Source organism: Felis catus, chromosome A1, assembly GCF_018350175.1.
Source record: "Felis catus isolate Fca126 chromosome A1, F.catus_Fca126_mat1.0, whole genome shotgun sequence".
In the NCBI taxonomy this organism is placed as follows: Eukaryota; Metazoa; Chordata; class Mammalia; order Carnivora; family Felidae; genus Felis; species Felis catus.
Window position 1 is genome coordinate 109,528,649 of NC_058368.1, and position 18,367 is coordinate 109,547,015.

At 46.6% G+C, this 18,367-nt stretch overlaps 1 protein-coding gene across 1 annotated transcript; it reads left to right on the plus strand.

Annotated features, from left to right (window-relative positions):
- The first annotated feature begins 11,323 nt into the window (after positions 1-11,323).
- SOWAHA (sosondowah ankyrin repeat domain family member A) lies at positions 11,324-15,203 on the plus strand. The gene has a single exon (XM_023255054.2). It carries the CDS (start codon positions 11,792-11,794, stop codon positions 13,499-13,501), a length of 1,710 nt encoding a protein of 569 aa, XP_023110822.2. The 5' UTR covers positions 11,324-11,791; the 3' UTR covers positions 13,502-15,203.
- The last annotated feature ends 3,164 nt before the right edge of the window (positions 15,204-18,367 follow it).

Consider the following 18,367-nt stretch of genomic DNA (forward strand, 5'->3'; position numbering starts at 1 on the left):
ATATAGAGGTAACCACCAGAAGTACAAAACTCAGAACTGCTGGAAGAGTTTCCATAGGCGGGGGAGGCACCTGAATGTGTCAGTCAAGTGTCTGACTTTGGCTCAGGTCATGATCTCACAGTTTGTGAGTTCAAGCCCAGCGTTGGGCTCTGTGCTGGCAGCTCGGAGCCTGGTTTGGATTCTCTGTCTCTGTCTCTCTCTTTCTCTCTCTCTCTCTGCCCCTCCCCTGCTCACGCTGTCTCTCTCTCTCCCTCTCTCAAAAATGAATAAATAAACATTAAAAGAAAAGAGAGACAGACAGAGTGTCTCTAGGAAGGAAGCCTGGGATGGGAAGGGCTTTGTTGGAGCACAACTGCTTTCCATGATGAGCTCCTCTGTGCATGGAGTGCTTTGATCCGAAGCTCTACTATAGAGGGTCTTGTGAGCCACCTAAGATAGTTGACAGTTTTACGTAGACAACCAGGTGATATGATTAAATCTGTGTTCTAAATGGATCGCTCTGGCTGCAGGCAGAGAATGGAATGGAGGTGAGCCAGAATGGGAGTAAGGAGGATGGGGTGTGAAGGGGTGGGGCTGGGGCAGGGCAGGAGAACAATTGTAGATGTCCCAGCTGGTGGGAATGGAGAGAGCTGGATGGATTCAAGAAGTAGCAAAGAGGGTTTGGGAGAACCACGTCCACTGCCCGGGTCTCTGCCAGCTGAGTGAGTGATGATCCCTTTTTATGAGCTGGAGATCCCTGGTGGGAAGGACAGGAGGGTTCGAGAAGAAGATAACCAGTTCAGTTTGGACATGTTCGGTTTGAGTCATCGAGGATGTGTGAGGCCTTTAATAGTCTGGCACCAACCACCCTCCCAACCTGTTTCTGCGCTCACCTACCGCCCCCTGCCATCCCCTCCCCTGTTCTCTTTTCACCCCGAGCTTCTTGCCATTCCACAAGAGCACTGTATGTCTTTGCTTCTGCAGATGCCTCTGCTGACAGTGCCTTCCTCTCCCTCCCTTCTCAGCCTGTGGAGTTGCTGGTCATGACTCGGCTCAAATCTCTTGTCTTCTCAGAAAGTTTTCAGATTTTAGGGATGCTCGGTCAGTTTAGCATCCGACTCTTGATTTCAGCCCAGGTCACAATATCACGCTTTTGTGAGCTGGAGCCCTGCATTAGGCTCTGCACACTGACTCCAGGGCTCCTGCTTGGGATTTTCTCTCTCTCCCTCTAGCTCTGCCCCTCCCCCACACGCTCGCTCTCTGTCTCTTGCAAAATAAACTTAAAAAAAATAAAATAAAAAGGAAAAAGAAAGTTTTCAGATTCTCCCAAGATGTGCTCCCTCCTCTGGGCACCCCCGTATGCTAAGAGATCTCTGTCTAGCCCTGAGCACATCCTCCCATAGATCTCTTTGTATGTGCCTGCTTTTCCTACCAGGCAATTTTATAGAGGATAGGAACTGTCCCCTAATATCCTTTCATGCTAGAAGTATGAAGATATTTCATCTTGTTTATCATCTGTCAGCTTGGTGATGACTACCTGGAATACCACTCTGCAGATGCTTCTGGACAGATGCGGGCAGCGCAAGGTGGTGGGCGCTCTGGGAAAGTCAAAGTCGGTCATGGCTGGAAGAGGAGCAGAGACCAGGAGTTCAGTGAATGAACTATCAAGAAACACTCCTCCCAAGTGGAGGAAAAGAGTCTCCTGGCCTGCCATCTCAACACTTCCAGTGCCTCCCAGAATGAGGAGCCTGCCTTGGGGTCTGGGTGCCTTTACGCTACCCGGGAATTTTTGCTCCCAACATTTGATCTGCACACCAGGACTCTCCAACATGCAGCCACACCATGGGTTTTAGCTGAGACAAGCCTGGTCCGGGTCTCTTCACAGCCCTGGGTCATCTGAGCCCTATAGATCTGAGGAAAGCCACTTCAGGAGGGAACCTTCCAGTCCAGCAAGATTTGGATAAATCCCCCATTTTTTTCTAACCTTCTATATTAGTTTTCCTGTAGCTACCATGACAAATTACCACAAACTGGACAGCTTAAAACAACAGAAATTTGTTTCCTCACAGGTCTGGAGACCAGAAACCCAAGATCAAGGCATCAGCAGGCTACACTCCCTCCAAAGTCATGAGGGGAGAATCCTTCCTTGCCTCTTCCAGCTTCTGGTGGCTCCAGGAGTGCCTTGGCTTCCCCGGCTATATCTTTCCCATCTCTGCCTCCGTCTTTACGTGGCCTTCTCCTTTTCTCTGACTTCTCTTCTGTGTCTTAGAAGGACACGTGTCGGGGCACCTGGGTGGCTCAGTCCGTTGAGCGTCCGACTTCGGCTCAGGTCATGATCTCACTGTCCGTGAGTTCGAGCCCCGCATCAGGCTCTGGGCTGATGGCTCGGAGCCTGGAGCCTGCTTCCGATTCTGTGTCTCCCTCTCTCTCTGCCCCTCTCCCGTTCATGCTCTGTCTCTCTCTGTCTCAAAAATAAATAAACGTTAAAAAAATTAAAAAAAAAAAAAAAAAGGACACATGTCATTGGATTTAGCATCCAGCGGATAATCAAGGTTGTTCTCATCTGGAGATCCTTAATTACATCTGCAAAGATCTTTTTTCCAGATAAGGTCCCTTTCACAGGACATAGACATTTCATTTTCTGGGACACAGACTTATCTTTTGGGGGGCCACCATTCAACCCCCTACACCTTCTGAATGGAAAAATGACAAATAAGACACAGGATTTGTTAACGTTGAGACATAAACAATTTCTCTTAATGGGGACATAAACGATGTTCTTTAAAATTTTAAACAGAATAGTGAACAACTATCACAAAGAAGCAGCAGCAAAAAAACCCAATCCTAACCAACAACATTAACGTGATTGTTTTTGTCTTCCCTGTCACAGTCACACAGAAGGCTCTGTGCAGACTGTGGCCTTATTGTCTCTCCCCTGGAAAGTTTCTAAGGCCCAGTATGTTGAGCTCTGAGGACAGTAGAACATTGTGATACTTTGCCAAAATTTTCCAGCTAAAAAAGAAAGGATTATTTTTCCCAGGAAATTCGGTCGCCATCGCTAAAGAAAAGAAAAATCGGGAAAGGAAGGAGAGAGGAAAGAACGCAGTGCTGAGCTGCAGCCTTCAGCCTTTTTCTGAGAGAAACCTTCAATTGCTTGTGTTTCAGAGACTGGATGGCGAAGTGGAACCCTTCCTCTGGTTGACCGCCACCAAGTACTTCTGTGTATTTGTCCCTTGCTCTTGCTCTAGACATCGCATCTGGAACCCAAGCCTGCAGGGTTAGTGTAGCTTCTGCCGGTAGCCTTGCCAAGCTCACCTCCATTCCATCAATATCTGAGAAGGTCACCAGAAGTCTACATGCAGAAAAGTCCAAAAGAAGCAGTCCTCTCATGACCTCACTCCTTGCTTCTGCAACCAGGGGCCTCTTGCACCAAGGTAACCTACCATAGCAGGTCCAAGTTGGTTACCCCCAAGCGAGAGTCAGCTATGCGGACAGAGCATCTATTCCCATTTTGAAAAGGAACAATCAAAGTGATGAGAGTCACCGTCATGGGGCAAATTGTTACTGTTTCACCATTATCAATAGCTGTTGAACATACTGAATAGCCAGCCGTTCAATAGTTATTGATGGGGACGCCTGGGTGGCTCAGTCGGTTAAGCATTCGACTCCGGTTCAGGTCGTGATCTCACAGTTTGTGAGATCCAGCCCCACATCGGGGTCCGTGCTGACAGCTTGGAGCTGGAACCTGCTTCAGATTCTGTGTCTCCCTCTCGGCTCCTCCCCCGCTTATACTGCCTCTGTCTCTCAAAAATAAACCAAAAAAAAAAAAATTTGAAATAGTTATTGATGACAGTGTCCTCTGACCCCACTCTGAAACAGAAAAATCAAAGAAAGTCACTATTATGTGACAGATCGTTGCCATTCCATCCTTATCAGTATTTATTGAACATTTCGAGTTTTATCTCAACTGGTGAGACACAGCTTCTTGCTTCTGGGAGCCTAAGCCGCCTGGGGAGTAGATATCCAGAAAAAGGCCTATGTTATCCATGTTTTCATGTAGCACTGCTTGTATTTCATTGATGCTCAGTCAGGTAAGTAAAAGCCATACTATTGATGACTCCTTCCCCAGACCATAGCCTGAGAGGCAGAGTTCAGCTTCCTGTTTCTGGCTCATTGTTCCATGTCACAAATTATAACTCTGAAGGCTCTTAATAAAACTGTTCGATATTTACTTAGCTGATAGTCTCCAAGTGGCAAGCAGGTAGATCTGGATGAGGACCTGGAATTAGCCCTTTGGCTGCCTGCCCACCCCACCACCCACCTCCCACTTCCTGCCACACCCCAACTGCGCAGACCTCAGCTGGACTCCTCCCCCAGCACATCCCTTCTGGAAGGGAGGGTCTCAGTTTCAGTGTGTTCGTGTAACTTACTTCAAATTATTTTGAGCTCTCTGTTAATGAGCTCTTAGAACCACTGACTAGGAAGCTGGATAAGTTGATACGTAAGAATTCTTCCTATCTTTAGTCCTGTTGCTACACAGAAGGCAAGTTAAACATAGTATACTAGTACAAGGCTTCAGATTTGAACTGTTTCTACCTGTCCACCTTTAAAGCCAGATGCTGTTGGGGGATCTCACATTTCCATACATTCAGCGCTGTCTTCTCTCAGCCCATGTGAACCGGGCCCGGTAGTGGAATGGATACCTGGCCTCTGGATCGCTGCTTTGTTCACCCTGACCCATGCAAAGACTCCACTTTACAATTAAGGAAATGGTTAAAATAGTACATTGCAGACCTCTCAAACTAAGCTCTCTTAATCTAGACACTGACTCACTTGGAAATAAAAAGGAGTCCCAAAATATCCCTCTGGGGGGGTCAATTTTTTTGAGTCAAAACTCATCTATGAGAATAAAACAGGCCAAGAAGGGATGACTGAAGGTAGCAAAGGACCACATCTCCTCATGACTCACCTAGCCAGACAGCTTTCCAAGTCTCCACAGACTAGGCCTACGGGTGCCCTGCCAACCAACCAAGCAAGTCTGCAGAATCTGATAAGCATCCTGAAAAATGAGCCACAGATGCAAAAACTCAGTTTACAGCACGGGATCTGGCACTTGTCATTAAGATTTAGAAATAAAGTCTCTTGACCTCAAAGAAGAGTGAGCTTCACAAGTCACAGGCATGATGAGAAAGAGGCCCTTCTTGCTTCCCCTGGGCTGGTAAGCAAGAACATGATTTGTTCCGGAAGTCATGACTGCAAAAGCTTGCTATCTGGGCAAAGTCCCTTTACAGCCACTCTGGGCAGCCCATCCCCTTCATGTCCTTGGAGCTCCCAGAGGCCCCAGACACTCTTCTTTACCGACGATGACGCTTTGGTGAGACACCAGGAAGTACAAGGGCCAGAATGTGGTGGATGAAGCCTAGTGGAAGGGGCCTATTCTGGTCCCATGACAGCGACCAGACACTCACAAACATGAAACATTCACTATGGGTCTCTGTGGGGCCCAGGCATGGGGTTCAAAGGATACTGTGTGTTGGAAGAGGCAATACAATACAACATAACATGATATAGTACAGATTAGGCAGAACTTAAAATCTTACATATGGTTTAAAATGTGGCTTTAAAAAATATGAAGAGCCTTCTACCCTGACCTTCAAATTTAAGATACTGAGATAAAAAATGTTTGAGAGATGTGAGAAATGAGAGAAATGACATAGAAAACAAATTTCCATTGCTTTCTCCCATGTTAAAGACACATTATAAAATTTTACCCTTGCTATAAATGTACATTTTATACTTGATTTTCCTAATATTTATGAGCAAACTGCCTGGTCGCTGGAAGAATTGATTCAGCGGCCTCACTGGCAGCAAGGCACCAAAATTTAAAAGCAGCCTGGGGAACTGGATGTCACTGGCAACCTCGCCTTAATGCTTGCTCGAATTATAAAGTAATCACCTAAAATAGTAAAGCTGAGTATGTTTAGATGCACAAATATAAAGGTTTAAGCTAGATTTTTACTTGAGGAGTTTTCCCCTTTACTTGTTAAACATTCAGAACATTGTTTTTACGTAATCGGTGATCTAATTGTAAATGGCAAACGAGTACAAATTAGTATTGGGCTCAGCCAATAATAAACTGTGACCTTGGGCACATTGCTTTGTGTAGCTCAGAGCCTGGAGCCCATTAGGCACTGTCAATAGACTTTGCTTGTACCAGCAATTCCGTTTCAATCAGTATTTAATCCCTGGTCTATTCTTGGTGATCATAATCAGAATGAGTTCAAACTCTATACATCAGTAATGATCTTTAACAGGGGGTTTTCTCCCTCCTCCCCCTGGAGAGAGGGGCCTATAACAAAATTCCAAGTTGATTGAGGCTCCACTTCCTATGAGATCACAGAATGATTTCTCCAAGGCACCCAGCAGTCTGTCCTGAAAAAGCTTAGAAGATGTGAAAAGCAGCTATGGAAATGAAAATCACAACAAAGGGAATATGACTAAGAATGAAAACAGGCAGTATAATGCCAATTCTGCTTCTGAAATAGCTTTGGCATCCATCTCTGTCTTTCTGCCCACCCCCCACCCAGCTCAGCGTCCCTTACCATCTCTCCCAGGGACCTGCCACCACCCCAGTAGCACCATCCATTCGCTGTACTGGCATTGGTCATAGCAGGCTGTAAAGAAGCATAGGTCATGAAACAACATGTGGTCTAATTCCATCTGTATAGAACATATATTTGGCTGTGTTTATACCTATGGACGTATACAGAAAACTTTGCAGAATAAACAAAAGTTAAGAATGATTCTCTAACATGTGATCCATTCCTCTTATATTTTGGAAATTATTGAGAATTGGGAAAACATAAGCATCAATTTTATGATCAGAAAATAACTAAAGCTTATAGAGAACAAACTGAAGGTTACCACAGGGAAGGTGGGTTGGGGGATGGGTGAAATAGGTGAGGGGGATTAAGGAGGGCACTTATCATGATGTACAGAAGTGTTGAATCACTATAATGTATACCTGAAACTAAAACAACACTCTATGTTAACTAACTGGAATTAAAATAAAAGCTTCAAAAATAATAAAAAAAAAAATAAATAAACCCAATGTTTTCAGAGAACCAAAAAAGAAAAAAGAAAAAGAAGAGAATCGAAGCTACTTTTTAAAAAGAAGGAAAGCAAGCTTTCCACGGTATTCTACTGCAAACAGGGTAAAGTCCAAACTAGAATTTAAGAGCCTCTATCCATGACCCCAGATTATTTTTCCAACATTATCTTCTGTCTCTCTGACACACACCCAAATGGAAAACACACTAGACTATTTACCCTTAATTCTGTCTTCCCCATCTAACCTGCAAGCCCTTGCCTATATTGTTCATATAGCCTGCTTCTTGAAGACCTCAGATGCCTTTTAGAAGCTGCCCGCTGGTAAGCCCATTGAGCATTGATTTCATTTGGATAGGTAACATAATTGTGTTTTTCTCTAGTCCACTAAGCACTGAGCTCCCCAAAGGCAGGTAGTGCCTTCTCCCCTGAGTATCTGGCTCGCTGCACCTGCGGCAGTTGCAGAAGACTTTACAGGGGTGGGATTTCAGCTGACTTTAAAGAAAAGCTGAGTTTAAAGATAACTATTTAGATAAATGATAGCTGATCGCTGTTCTCATTGTATATTTAAAATGCAAAAACTTCTTTGAAGGGCATTGTTATGATTCTGATGTAGACTGTTTAATATTACTAAATAAATTGACCTCAGAAGTTCTCCTTTATTTTATTTATTTATTTTTATTTTAGAGAGAGAGAGAGACAAAGCGGAGGGGGGGCTGGGGTAGGGAGAGGGGCAGAGGGAGGGAGAGAATCACGCAGGTTCCACACTCAGTGCGGAGCCTGATTCAGGGCTCAATCCCACGACCCTGGGATCATGACCTTAGCAGAAATCGAGTCTGATACTCAACCCACTGAGCTACCCAGATGCCCCTAAAAGTTATCCTTTAAATGGGAGATGTACCTTCTTTTTTTTTTTTAATGTTTATTTATTTTTGAGAGATACAGAGCATGAGCATGGAGGGACAGAGAGAGAGGGAGACACAGAATCCAAAGCAGGCTCTAGGCCCTGAGCTGTCAGCACAGAGACCGATGCGGGACTCAAACTCACGAACTGTGAGATCATGGCCTGAGCCAAAGTCAGACGCTTAACCGACTGAGCCACACAGGCTCTCCGGGAGATGTACCTTCTGATTTTGCACTAACATTCTTAAGCTAAAAGGATACAATATCTACAATTTATAAATGGTTGTCATCAATAAACAAAATTAAAAGGCAAATGACAAACTTGGAAAATATTGACAACATATATAATAAAAGGTTAATAACTACATATCAACAAGAAAAATGAATGGGGAAAGGGGAGAAAGGCAATTCACAAAAGAACAAATTCAAATAGCCAATAAATAAGATGGGAAAAGTTTAACGTCATTAGTAATAAAATAAATAGGAACTAGAGTGAGATACAACTTTTCACCTTCGAAAATGACAAGTTAAAAGATCCTACTCAGCACCATTGAGGAAAAGGCAAGGTACTTTCATGGGGCTGTAACTTTTCTGGAAAACAGTTTAGCATTAAGTTTCAAGAGTTTTGAAAATAATTCCCTTTGGGGCGCCTGGATGGCTCCATCGGTTAGGCGTCTGACTTCAGCTCAGGTCATGATCTCACAGTCTGTGAGTTCGAGCCCCGCATCGGGCTCTGTGCTGACAGCTCAGAGCCTGGAGCCTGCTTGGGATTCTGTGTCTGCCCCTCCCCTGCTCATGCTCTGTCTCTCCCTGTCTCAAAAGTAAATAAAAACATTAAAAATTTTTTTTTAAATAAAAAAAAAGAAAAAGAAAATAATTCCCTTTGACCTAGTGATTAGACTTGTAGGATTCTACCCTAAGGAATTAATCAGAAATGTGCACAAAGTTTTGTATATGAGCACCACCATTCATAAGAATTAAAAACTGGAAATAATACAGACTGCCAACTATAAGAAAACAAAGTGTAATACTACTACATTTATTTGATGCCATAATAAAAATGCATTTTTAGAGGCGTCTGGGTGGCTCAGTCGGTTAAGCGTCCAACTTCAGCTCAGATCATGATCTCACAGTTTGTGAATTTGAGCCCAACATTTGTCTTGCTACTGTTAACACAGATCCTGCTTCGTTTCCTCTGTTCTCCTTTGTCTCTGCCCCTCTCCTGCTTGCTCTCTCTCTCTCTCAAAAATAAACATTAAAAATTTTATTAAAGGGGCAGCTGGGTGGCTCAGTTAGTTGAGCATCCAACTTTGGCTCAGGTCATGGTCTCATGGTTCGTGAGTTCGAGCCCCGCATCAGGCGGTCTGCTGTCAGCTCAAAGCCCCCTGTGGATTTTTTGTTCCCTTCTCTCTCTGCCCCTTCCCCACTTGCACTCTCCCTCTCTCAAAAAAAAAAAAAAATCTTTTTTTAAAAGTTATTAAATTTTTTTAGTTTAAAAATCATACATTTTTATGTTTTTTGAAAAGTTTACCTATTTATTTTTGAGAGAGAGAGAGACAGAGAGAGAGAGAGAGAGAGAGAGAGAGAGAGAGAGAGAGAGAGAGCACATAAGCGGGGGAGAGGCAGGGAGAGAGAAACACACAGAATCCAAAGCAGGCTCCAGGCTCTGAGCTGTCAGTGTAGAGCTGGACGCGGGGCTCGAACCAACGAACTATGAAACCATGACCTGAGCCAAAGTCAGATGTTTAATTGACTGAGCCACATAGGCTCAAAAACCATATATTTTTAAAGAATAGATAATGTCATTGAGGAAAATGTTCACACTATGAAATGGGAGAAAAAAGATTAAATACTAAGCATTGTGGAAATAGGACTAAAGATAGAAATCACCCTGGGAAATGGGATTGGGGAAAAGATGGTCTTTCATATTTCACTGCTCTCGTTTTTGTTTTAGTCAGTGATAATAGTATAATAGTTGCTATACAACTAATAACAATTTGAATGTTCACTGTGGGCCAAGTATTGTTTTAAGTATTTTGTGTTTATTTTCTCACTTAATCCTCACAATGACGTGTTGAGGTAAGCATTATTATCATCCCCACTTTACAGATAAGAAAACTGAAGTGCAGAGAGATCAAGCAAGTTCCAAGGTAGAGAGCTATGCTTCAAGTGTGGCATTTTGACTCCTGTCTTATTCTCGCTAACTACTACTGAGTGGCACCTCTGGGTATCTACTTGTAGTATGGTGTTTGAAAATTAAGCTGATCCTATTTTTTTTGCCCTGGTGGCTTACTCAGCCGAAAAGCTTCTTCTACCTAGCTACATAACTACCTGATCTCTTCAAGTCTTTGTATAATGGGACCTTCAGAAGAGTCCTACCCTGAACACAGGGTGCAAAATGGCAGTCTGCCCCTCCTCTGTTTTACTCTGCTTTATTTTCTCCATAGTATTCATCTAGCATATTATTCAATTTTCGAATGCACCATATTACTTCTGTCCCCCACCTCCCCCAACCCATGAGCTCTACTAGGTTAGGGGGTTTTATCTGTCTTGCTAACTGATGTATTACAGCCTGAAAAGGTACTGGCACAAACTAGGTGCTCAATATATATTTACGTATTAAAGAAAAATTTTAAATACAGCACAATTATAATTTTGTTTCCTTGTTTTAAAGCACAGCATACTCATGTGTATGGTGGAGAAGAACAATTCTTTCAAAACGTTAATGGTGATTTCAAGTGATGTTTCTTCTTCATTGTGTCTTTTGTGGTTTTATTCTCAAAATTCCATGTGAAAATGTACTCTTTTATCATGAAACTACTGCTTTTTAAAACGTCTCTTCTAGGGGCGCCTGGGTGGCTCAGTTGGTTAAGCTTCCGACTTCTGCTCAGGTCATGATGTCGCGGTTCGTGAGTTAGAGCCCTGGGTCGGGCTCTGTGCTGACAGCTCAGAGCCTGGAGCTGCTTCAGATTCTGTGCCTCCCTCTCTCTCTGCCCCTCCCCTGCTCACACTCTGTCTCTCTCTGTCTCAAAAATAAAAAAACACTAAAAAAAAAAAAAATTTAAACGTCTCTTCTAAACCTCGGGTAACATACATGGCCATGCACAATGAACTGTCTTTGCTGCAGATTGCAAGAAGCCGTTTTCCTCCGTGAAACGCAGAGGAATCGACAATTGGAAAGATACCGATGGTCTTTAAATAAAATATTGCTTTTAAGTAATCTCCTGATATTTTGTGGGGGTTAACTATTCCTTATGGAAATAAAAATCCTTCCCTCTCCGGTCGACCACGGCATCCCTGGGAAACACGCCCACCTAGCAACCGGGAGCCAGCTGAACCATGGCACTGCGCCTTTAATTCCCGGCTTGGGAGGGGTGCAGTGGATAATTTCCGCTCCCCCACTCCCTCCGCGGCCCTGGTGGCAACCGTCACCTGTAAGGCGAGCACCGAGCACGGGCGATGGAGCCTGGCGCCCATTGGACAGAATACAAAGGCAGAAACCTACCCCGAAGACTGGGGGCCTGGCGCAGCGGAGGCGGTGGGCGCGCGCCGCGGCCCCCCGCACCTTTCTCCAGGAGACACCCGGGCCCCGCGGCGCGGGCGTGACCGGGGTCCAGCTTCATGGTCACGCCCGTCCCGCCTCAGTGAAAACAGGTGAGCGTGGCGGAGGAGGACGTGACTCCCGGAACCTCTGCTCCGGCTAGTCCCAGCGGGCGCGGCGACGTCCACCTGCCCCGGCAGCCGGGAACCGAGGGCGGGTGGCAGGGGGTGGCCTCCGCTCTCCCGCGGGACGGGACTGACCATGGCGCTAGCCGCCGCGGCCGCCGCCGCGGCCGCCGGAGTGAGCCAGGCGGCCGTGCTGGGCTTCCTGCAGGAACACGGCGGCAAGGTGCGCAACTCGGATCTGGTGAGCCGCTTTAAGCCGCTCCTGGATGCCGGCGACCCGCGCGGCCGTGCCGCCCGCAGGGACCGCTTCAAGCAATTTGTCAACGACGTGGCTGTGGTGAGGGAGTTTGACGGCGTCAAGTTCGTGGTGCTGAGGAAGAAACCTAGGCCCCGGGAGGGACCAGAGCCCCTGGCCTCGTGCGTCCCCGGCACCCCCGCGATACCAGACCCTCCGTCGAACATCACTTCCGTCTCACAGGGGGAAACCCCCGGCTCGGGGGTTCCATCCCTGCCTGCAGAGCAGCAGTTGGTGGAACCACTTGAGGACCCGGCCCAGCCATTAGAGCCACAGGACACCCCCGGGGATCCGGCCTCTGAGCCCACTCAGCCGAACGGGGAGCTGTTGTTAGGTCTGGCCCAGCAGTCAGGGGGACCCTCCGACTCCCAGATTCCAGCCTTTGAGCTAGCCCTGCCCTCTGAGGAACTCTCTGCAGACGTGGCCCCGCCGTCTAGGTCACCGTCGGAGGAGGTCTTGTCCCAAGCGGAGTCGCTGGACCAGGAACCTGGGCATCGAGCCACGAAAGAAGCTCTACCACTCCCTCGGCACGCGCCGCCGCCAAAGCCCTGCATGCTGCCGGTGCGCTGCGTTCCGGCCCCCTCCGCCCTCCGGATCCGGGCCGAGGAACAGGGCCTGCGCCGGCAGCTGTCGGAAGAACCGAGCCCCCGGAGCTCCCCACTGCTGTTGCGGCGGCTCTCGGTGGAAGAGTCTGGCCTGGGCCTCAGCCTGGGCCCGGGCCGCTCCCCACACCTGAGGCGCCTGTCGCGCGCCGGCCCGCGCCTGCTGAGCCCAGACACCGAGGAAGTGCCCGCCGCGCCGCCGCCGTCCGCCGTGCCTCTGGAGCCGACCGAGCACGAGTGGCTAGTGCGGGCGGCCGCGGGCTGCTGGACCCACCAGCTGCACGGGCTGCTGCTGCGCGACCGCGGCCTGGCGGCCAAGCGCGACTTCATATCTGGTTTCACGGCCTTGCATTGGGCCGCCAAGAGCGGAGACCGGGAGATGGCGCTGCAGCTGGTGGAGGTCGCGCGGCGCGGGGGCGCGCCTGTCGACGTGAACGCGCGCTCACACGGCGGCTACACGCCACTGCACCTGGCCGCTCTGCACGGCCACGAGGATGCCGCCGTGCTGCTGGTGGTGCGCCTGGGTGCGCAGGTGCATGTGCGTGACCACAGCGGACGGCGCGCCTACCAATACCTGCCTCCCGGCGCCTCCTACGCGCTCCGCCGCCTGCTCGGCGACCCAAGCCTTCGAAGCTCTAGCGAGCTCGATGCTACCGGAGCTAGTGGTGGCACGCTTGCGACCCGGCGCCCGGTGCAAGTGGCTGCCACCATCCTCAGTTCCACCACCAGCGCGTTTCTGGGTGTCCTGGCCGACGACCTGATGCTCCAAGACCTGGCTCGGGGCTTGAGGAAGTCAGGCTCCTTGAGCAAGTTCTTGGGTGCCTCGCCCATGGCTCCACGTAAAAAGCCTAAGACCCGCAGTGGCCTACCGGCTTTTTCAGAAATCTCTCGTCGACCTACTCCGGGGCCCTTCGCTGGGCTAGTGCCCAGCCTGCCTCCCACAACCTGACAGTCCCTGAGGCTCAGCTTGGTTGATGTAACCCAGCCTGCCCCTCAGTCCAAGCCTGCCCAGAACAGTGGCTCAACACCTGTGGCTACATCCTATTTCCAGCTTTCTCCACTGCAGCCTGTTTTACCCAGGTGGGCCTACGCCTCTAGCTTCTGCGTGAAGCTTGATCTGTCTGCGAAGATGGGAATCAAGATCTGAGAGAGCGCCACCTATAACAAATTCCAGAAATCAGGCTTGAACTTGGGAGACTTGAATTTTAGGATCAGAAGTTAAGGGCCCCTGCATGAGTTACCCGGACCTCTGCATCTACACACTCCCAAGCCAGAACTAGAGCAAGGGTTTCTAAATGTTGTGTGGTGTTGGATAGTTTGTGAGCTTTAAGATACAGAGTGGTTTTGTAATCTGATGCTTTTATCCTATTTTTAAATTGAAATGAGGTAAAACAATTTTCATAATAGCCTTTTGAAATTATATTTTTCCATTTTTAGGCAAAATGCTCATTTTCAATCTTTTGCTAAATATTTTGGAGTTCTATTTAAAAAACAGATGATCAAGATCTAAAGGAAATTAGTCCCAACCAACAAAACCCTTAAACCTTTACCTACCTCATTTTAGGCGTTCAAGATTCTAGAGAGTCTTGGAGACAGAATGTGACCATTGTGAATGTAATTAATTTCAGTTGTGCTGTGAATGCTAAATATTAGGAAGCAAGTGCATCTTGGGAGAAAGAATGATTTAACTGAGAGAAAGAGGCATTTTGGCAAATACTTTTAATTTGTGGTTGTCTTTATGATGAAATACAAAATGTCTTTGGCACTGGTGGGTGATTTTTTTTGATTTGGCATGAATCTTTAATTTTTTAAGTGTGATTTATTTGTGAATGCACCATTGTGCCATGTTCCTGAATCTGGTTTTTCAAATCTGGCTGAGCCTTTCGATGCAGTACGTAAATATTCAAAGAAAAAAATGTCATAGCATTACACCAGAAAAATAACTGGTTAAATAATAGTGGGTACACTTAAAGAGCTACTATTTTATGTGAAAATTCTATAAAAACAAAAAGTATGTTACATCCATCTTTAAAAGCCATCTGAAAGCGGGCGCCTGAGTGGCTCAGTAGGTTGAGCGTCTGACTTCAGCCCGGGTCGAGCCCCGCGTCGGACTCTGTGCTGACAGCTCAGAGCCTGGAGCCTGCTTGGGATTCTGTGTCTCCCTCTCTCTCTGCCCCTCTCCTACTCATGCTCTGTCTCTCTCTCTCTGTCAAAAATAAATAATCATAAAAGCCATCTGAAAGCAAACAACTTATTCCAAAATAGCAAATGCAGAATTTCTTTGCTCAGTGAACTTAGAGGAATGGCCTAACTTCCCCAGACATTTGCTCACATCTATAATTGCAAAGGTTTGTAGATATCACCAAGAGGTCCCAGGCTCAACACATTGTAACTATAGTGGCTCTTTTTGTCTTTGAAAGATGGGGAATCTATTTGCTCAACCAGCCTTTTTGTGTATCTTATTGTGGTAATGCTCTGCTTTTGCGAACTGTGTCTGCATGTCATTACTTCTATCAAATAGTTCTTGTGGCAGAGGAGAGTGCGGCTCCTCCCTTCTATATGTATCAGTGAGGCATCTGACATTATTTAAGGCAATCCTTAATGGAATGTTTTGATTTAAGCAATGAAATAAACAAGTCTCTCATTTTGTTTCTGCTTGTGTGATAATGCACTCCCCTTCAACATTCTACAGCTCTTGCTACTGTATTTTTCTGTCTTCTAATCTAAATGTCTTCAGTTTCTCTTCATTCTCTTCCTGGCATTCTATTATTGAAAGAGTTTGAATTGATCTGCAAAATAAAGGCATCAGCCACACACAGTTACCAAAAAAAAAAAAAAAAAAAAAAAAAATAGATGAATGTAGGCTCTAATCTGACCCTTTCTACCTTCCTTGCCTGGAACTCTAGCTAAACTGCATAAATTATTTAAAAATGCAAATTAAATCTGCCTCTGCAGAAAAATTGTGGGAGGCAATAATTATAGCAATCTCAGTTGCTGAAGGTGTAGAAGATGGAATAAAATATTAGAGATTTTCCATGGTAAAAGAGAGGCTTGACTGAAAAAGTATAACAAAGGTCACAAACACAGGTATGACCTGCCTGGAGAAAGACAAAATCTAAACCAGCAAAGTAGTAATAATAGGAACTAATGTTTATTGCACACTCAAATCAGAGGAGGGTTACTTAAGCTGCCAGAAGAATCTTTGTGTTTCAGAAGGGCATGCTGCACGCCTTCCAAGTGAAGTAAAACATTTGGCAGGAGTTCAGGATCAATAAGCCTAAAACTTAGGTTAAAAACCACTGTGTTTTCCTTACAGGTCAAGACTTTCTAAAACTATAGAGTAAATCAGTAGGAAATTACACTTTGATGTGCATATGGAAAGTTTTCAAGTAACATATATTGCCTAGCAGGAGGTATACCTGTGAGGGGTATTGCCAACAAATGACATTAAATAAATAAATAAATAAATAAATAAATAAATAAATAAATAAATAAATGTTGCTTATAAGTTAAGACAATTTAGCTGGCTAGAATCATCACAGGGAAAAGAATCACTCTTTTTAATGCAGGAGAAGTTGATCATTGATATAGATGTGTATGAGTCACCCAGAGCAAGCTTTTAAATAAAGGTTTACACTTCCTTTCAGGGAGGCTGGGGGTTGTTCTTAAACGTGTCTCACTTATCTAATGAAGACCAGGGTATATGTGGTGATATACATATGGCCTGCATTTATTAAGCACCAGCATGCTTCTAACCACTGCACAAGTATTAACCTCAACCTTATCAAGTATGTTCTGTTAGTATCTTGATTTTAAAGCAAGGAAACTGACACCACAACAAATTGTAAGCATCTTGTCCAGGCTTCACAGCTAGTGACTGTCAGAAAGGGATGGTCTTCTGGTGCTCTTTTCCATCACAGTGTCCTGGTGCAGAAAAGCGAGGTGGTCTTATCTCAGCCCTTACTCATCTAGTGACCTTAGGCAAATCACCTAATTCTCCAAACTCTGTCTCCCTCCTTCATGGGACATAAGACTGGCCGTACCTATCCTACAGGCTGTGAGGAGGGTGGGGCATAGGAAAGAAGTAGGTATAGCTCCTTGGGAACTGCAACACCATCCTGAAATATCACCGGGGTGCCCAGTTGGTCCCATAGGGGTATCTGGCTGCATTCCAAAACCAAATAGCTCTGATTTGTGGCTTTGCTTTACACGATCAGCACTCTTTTACCATGTTAGTATCTGTATACATAAGTAACAATGGCAGCTGCTGGGAAAAATATTCCCACCAAAAGGAGATTATCTCATGTTCTGTATGATATCACTTTAGTTAAAAATAGATACCACAATGTCTTTCTTAATACACATTCCTCTAGCATCCCTAACCCGCCTTCCAGACCTAACCAGATGTCATTCAGCCAGCTGGACTGAAAGCACTTCTCAACACAATTATAAAGCTGGGACCACCCAGGACCCATATTCTCCGCCCCTCCCCTTTTTTTTTTCACCTTTTCCTGGAAGAAATTATTTGACCTTTTAAAATGGTTTCATAAATAGACTCTTTATGGTTCTCCAGATAGCTTTTTGCCTTGAACCTCTGTCCTGGCCTTACCCTTCCAGAACTACCACATCTCTGGACTTGAGCCTGTGAAGCAGAGGTGGCCTCAGGTGTTACTACAGGGAAGAGGAAAAAAGGAAGAGATGGAGAAACAAGTTGGGCAGGTGCGGGGGTGGGGGGGGAAGGGTTGGAATTTGTCCAGATATCTCCTGGTGGCGGAGGGGGGGGGGGTCTTCCTAGAGGACAGTTGGTGCTGATTTATTTTATTTTTTTTTCAACGTTTATTTATTTTTGGGACAGAGAGAGACAGAGCATGAATGGGGGAGGGGCAGAGAGAGAGGGAGACACAGAATCGGAAACAGGCTCCAGGCTCCGAGCCATCAGCCCAGAGCCTGACGCGGGGCTCGAACTCACGGACCGCGAGATCGTGACCTGGCTGAAGTCGGACGCTTAACCGACTGCGCCACCCAGGCGCCCTCAGTTGGTGCTGATTTAAGTTTCAACAACAGGTAAACCCCCTACCGTGATGGTCTAAACTGTAGCCAGCCTGAGATGGTAACACTACCGGGGTGGGGGGTGTTGAGAGGATTGCTTTACAGCAATTGCTGGCTCCTGCCCCTCCTCCCTCTGCCCCCACACTCCCCTTCCTTCTCTTCTCTCTGCAATTCTCAACCATCTTTGACCTAAATCGCCTCACAAGCTTCTGATTTACATGTGCATGAACAGCAAGGTGATTTGCTCCCGAGAGGATCCCTGAGGTTTACAGCAGCCGCTCCCGGAGGTACGCCGTATGCAGAGCAGTCTGTTCCAGACAGATTGCGCGCCGGTTTGGGGCGCCGCGGAACGCTGCTTCCCTATTCCGTTTCCAATTCACAGTCTGAAGGTAAAAAGTACACTAATTAAATCCACATTAGGAGGCGCAGCGGGGGCGGGGCTAGGGGAGCTGGGGAGGCGGCCGCGGGACTGCTGTTGCCTAGCAACAACGCCAGCCGAAGCCTGCCCCTCTGCAAAAAACCAGGGACACCGCCGCAGGCAGCGGGGCTGGGGGCGAGCGGGTGCGTGTGCTGACGGCTTAAAGACACAGAAGCAGGGGCGCCTGGGTGGCTCAGTCGGTTAAGCCTCCGACTTCAGCTCAGGTCACGATCTCCCGGTCCGTGAGTTCGAGCCCCGCGTCAGGCTCTGGGCTGATGGCTCAGAGCCTGGAGCCTGCTTCCGATTCTGTGTCTCCCTCTCTCTCTGTCCCTCCCCTGTTCATTCTCT

What these genes read in the sequence shown, in the direction of transcription:
- SOWAHA (XM_023255054.2), top strand. Translation starts at nt 11,792, where the DNA reads ATGGCGCTAGCCGCCGCGGCCGCCGCCGCGGCCGCCGGAGTGAGCCAG.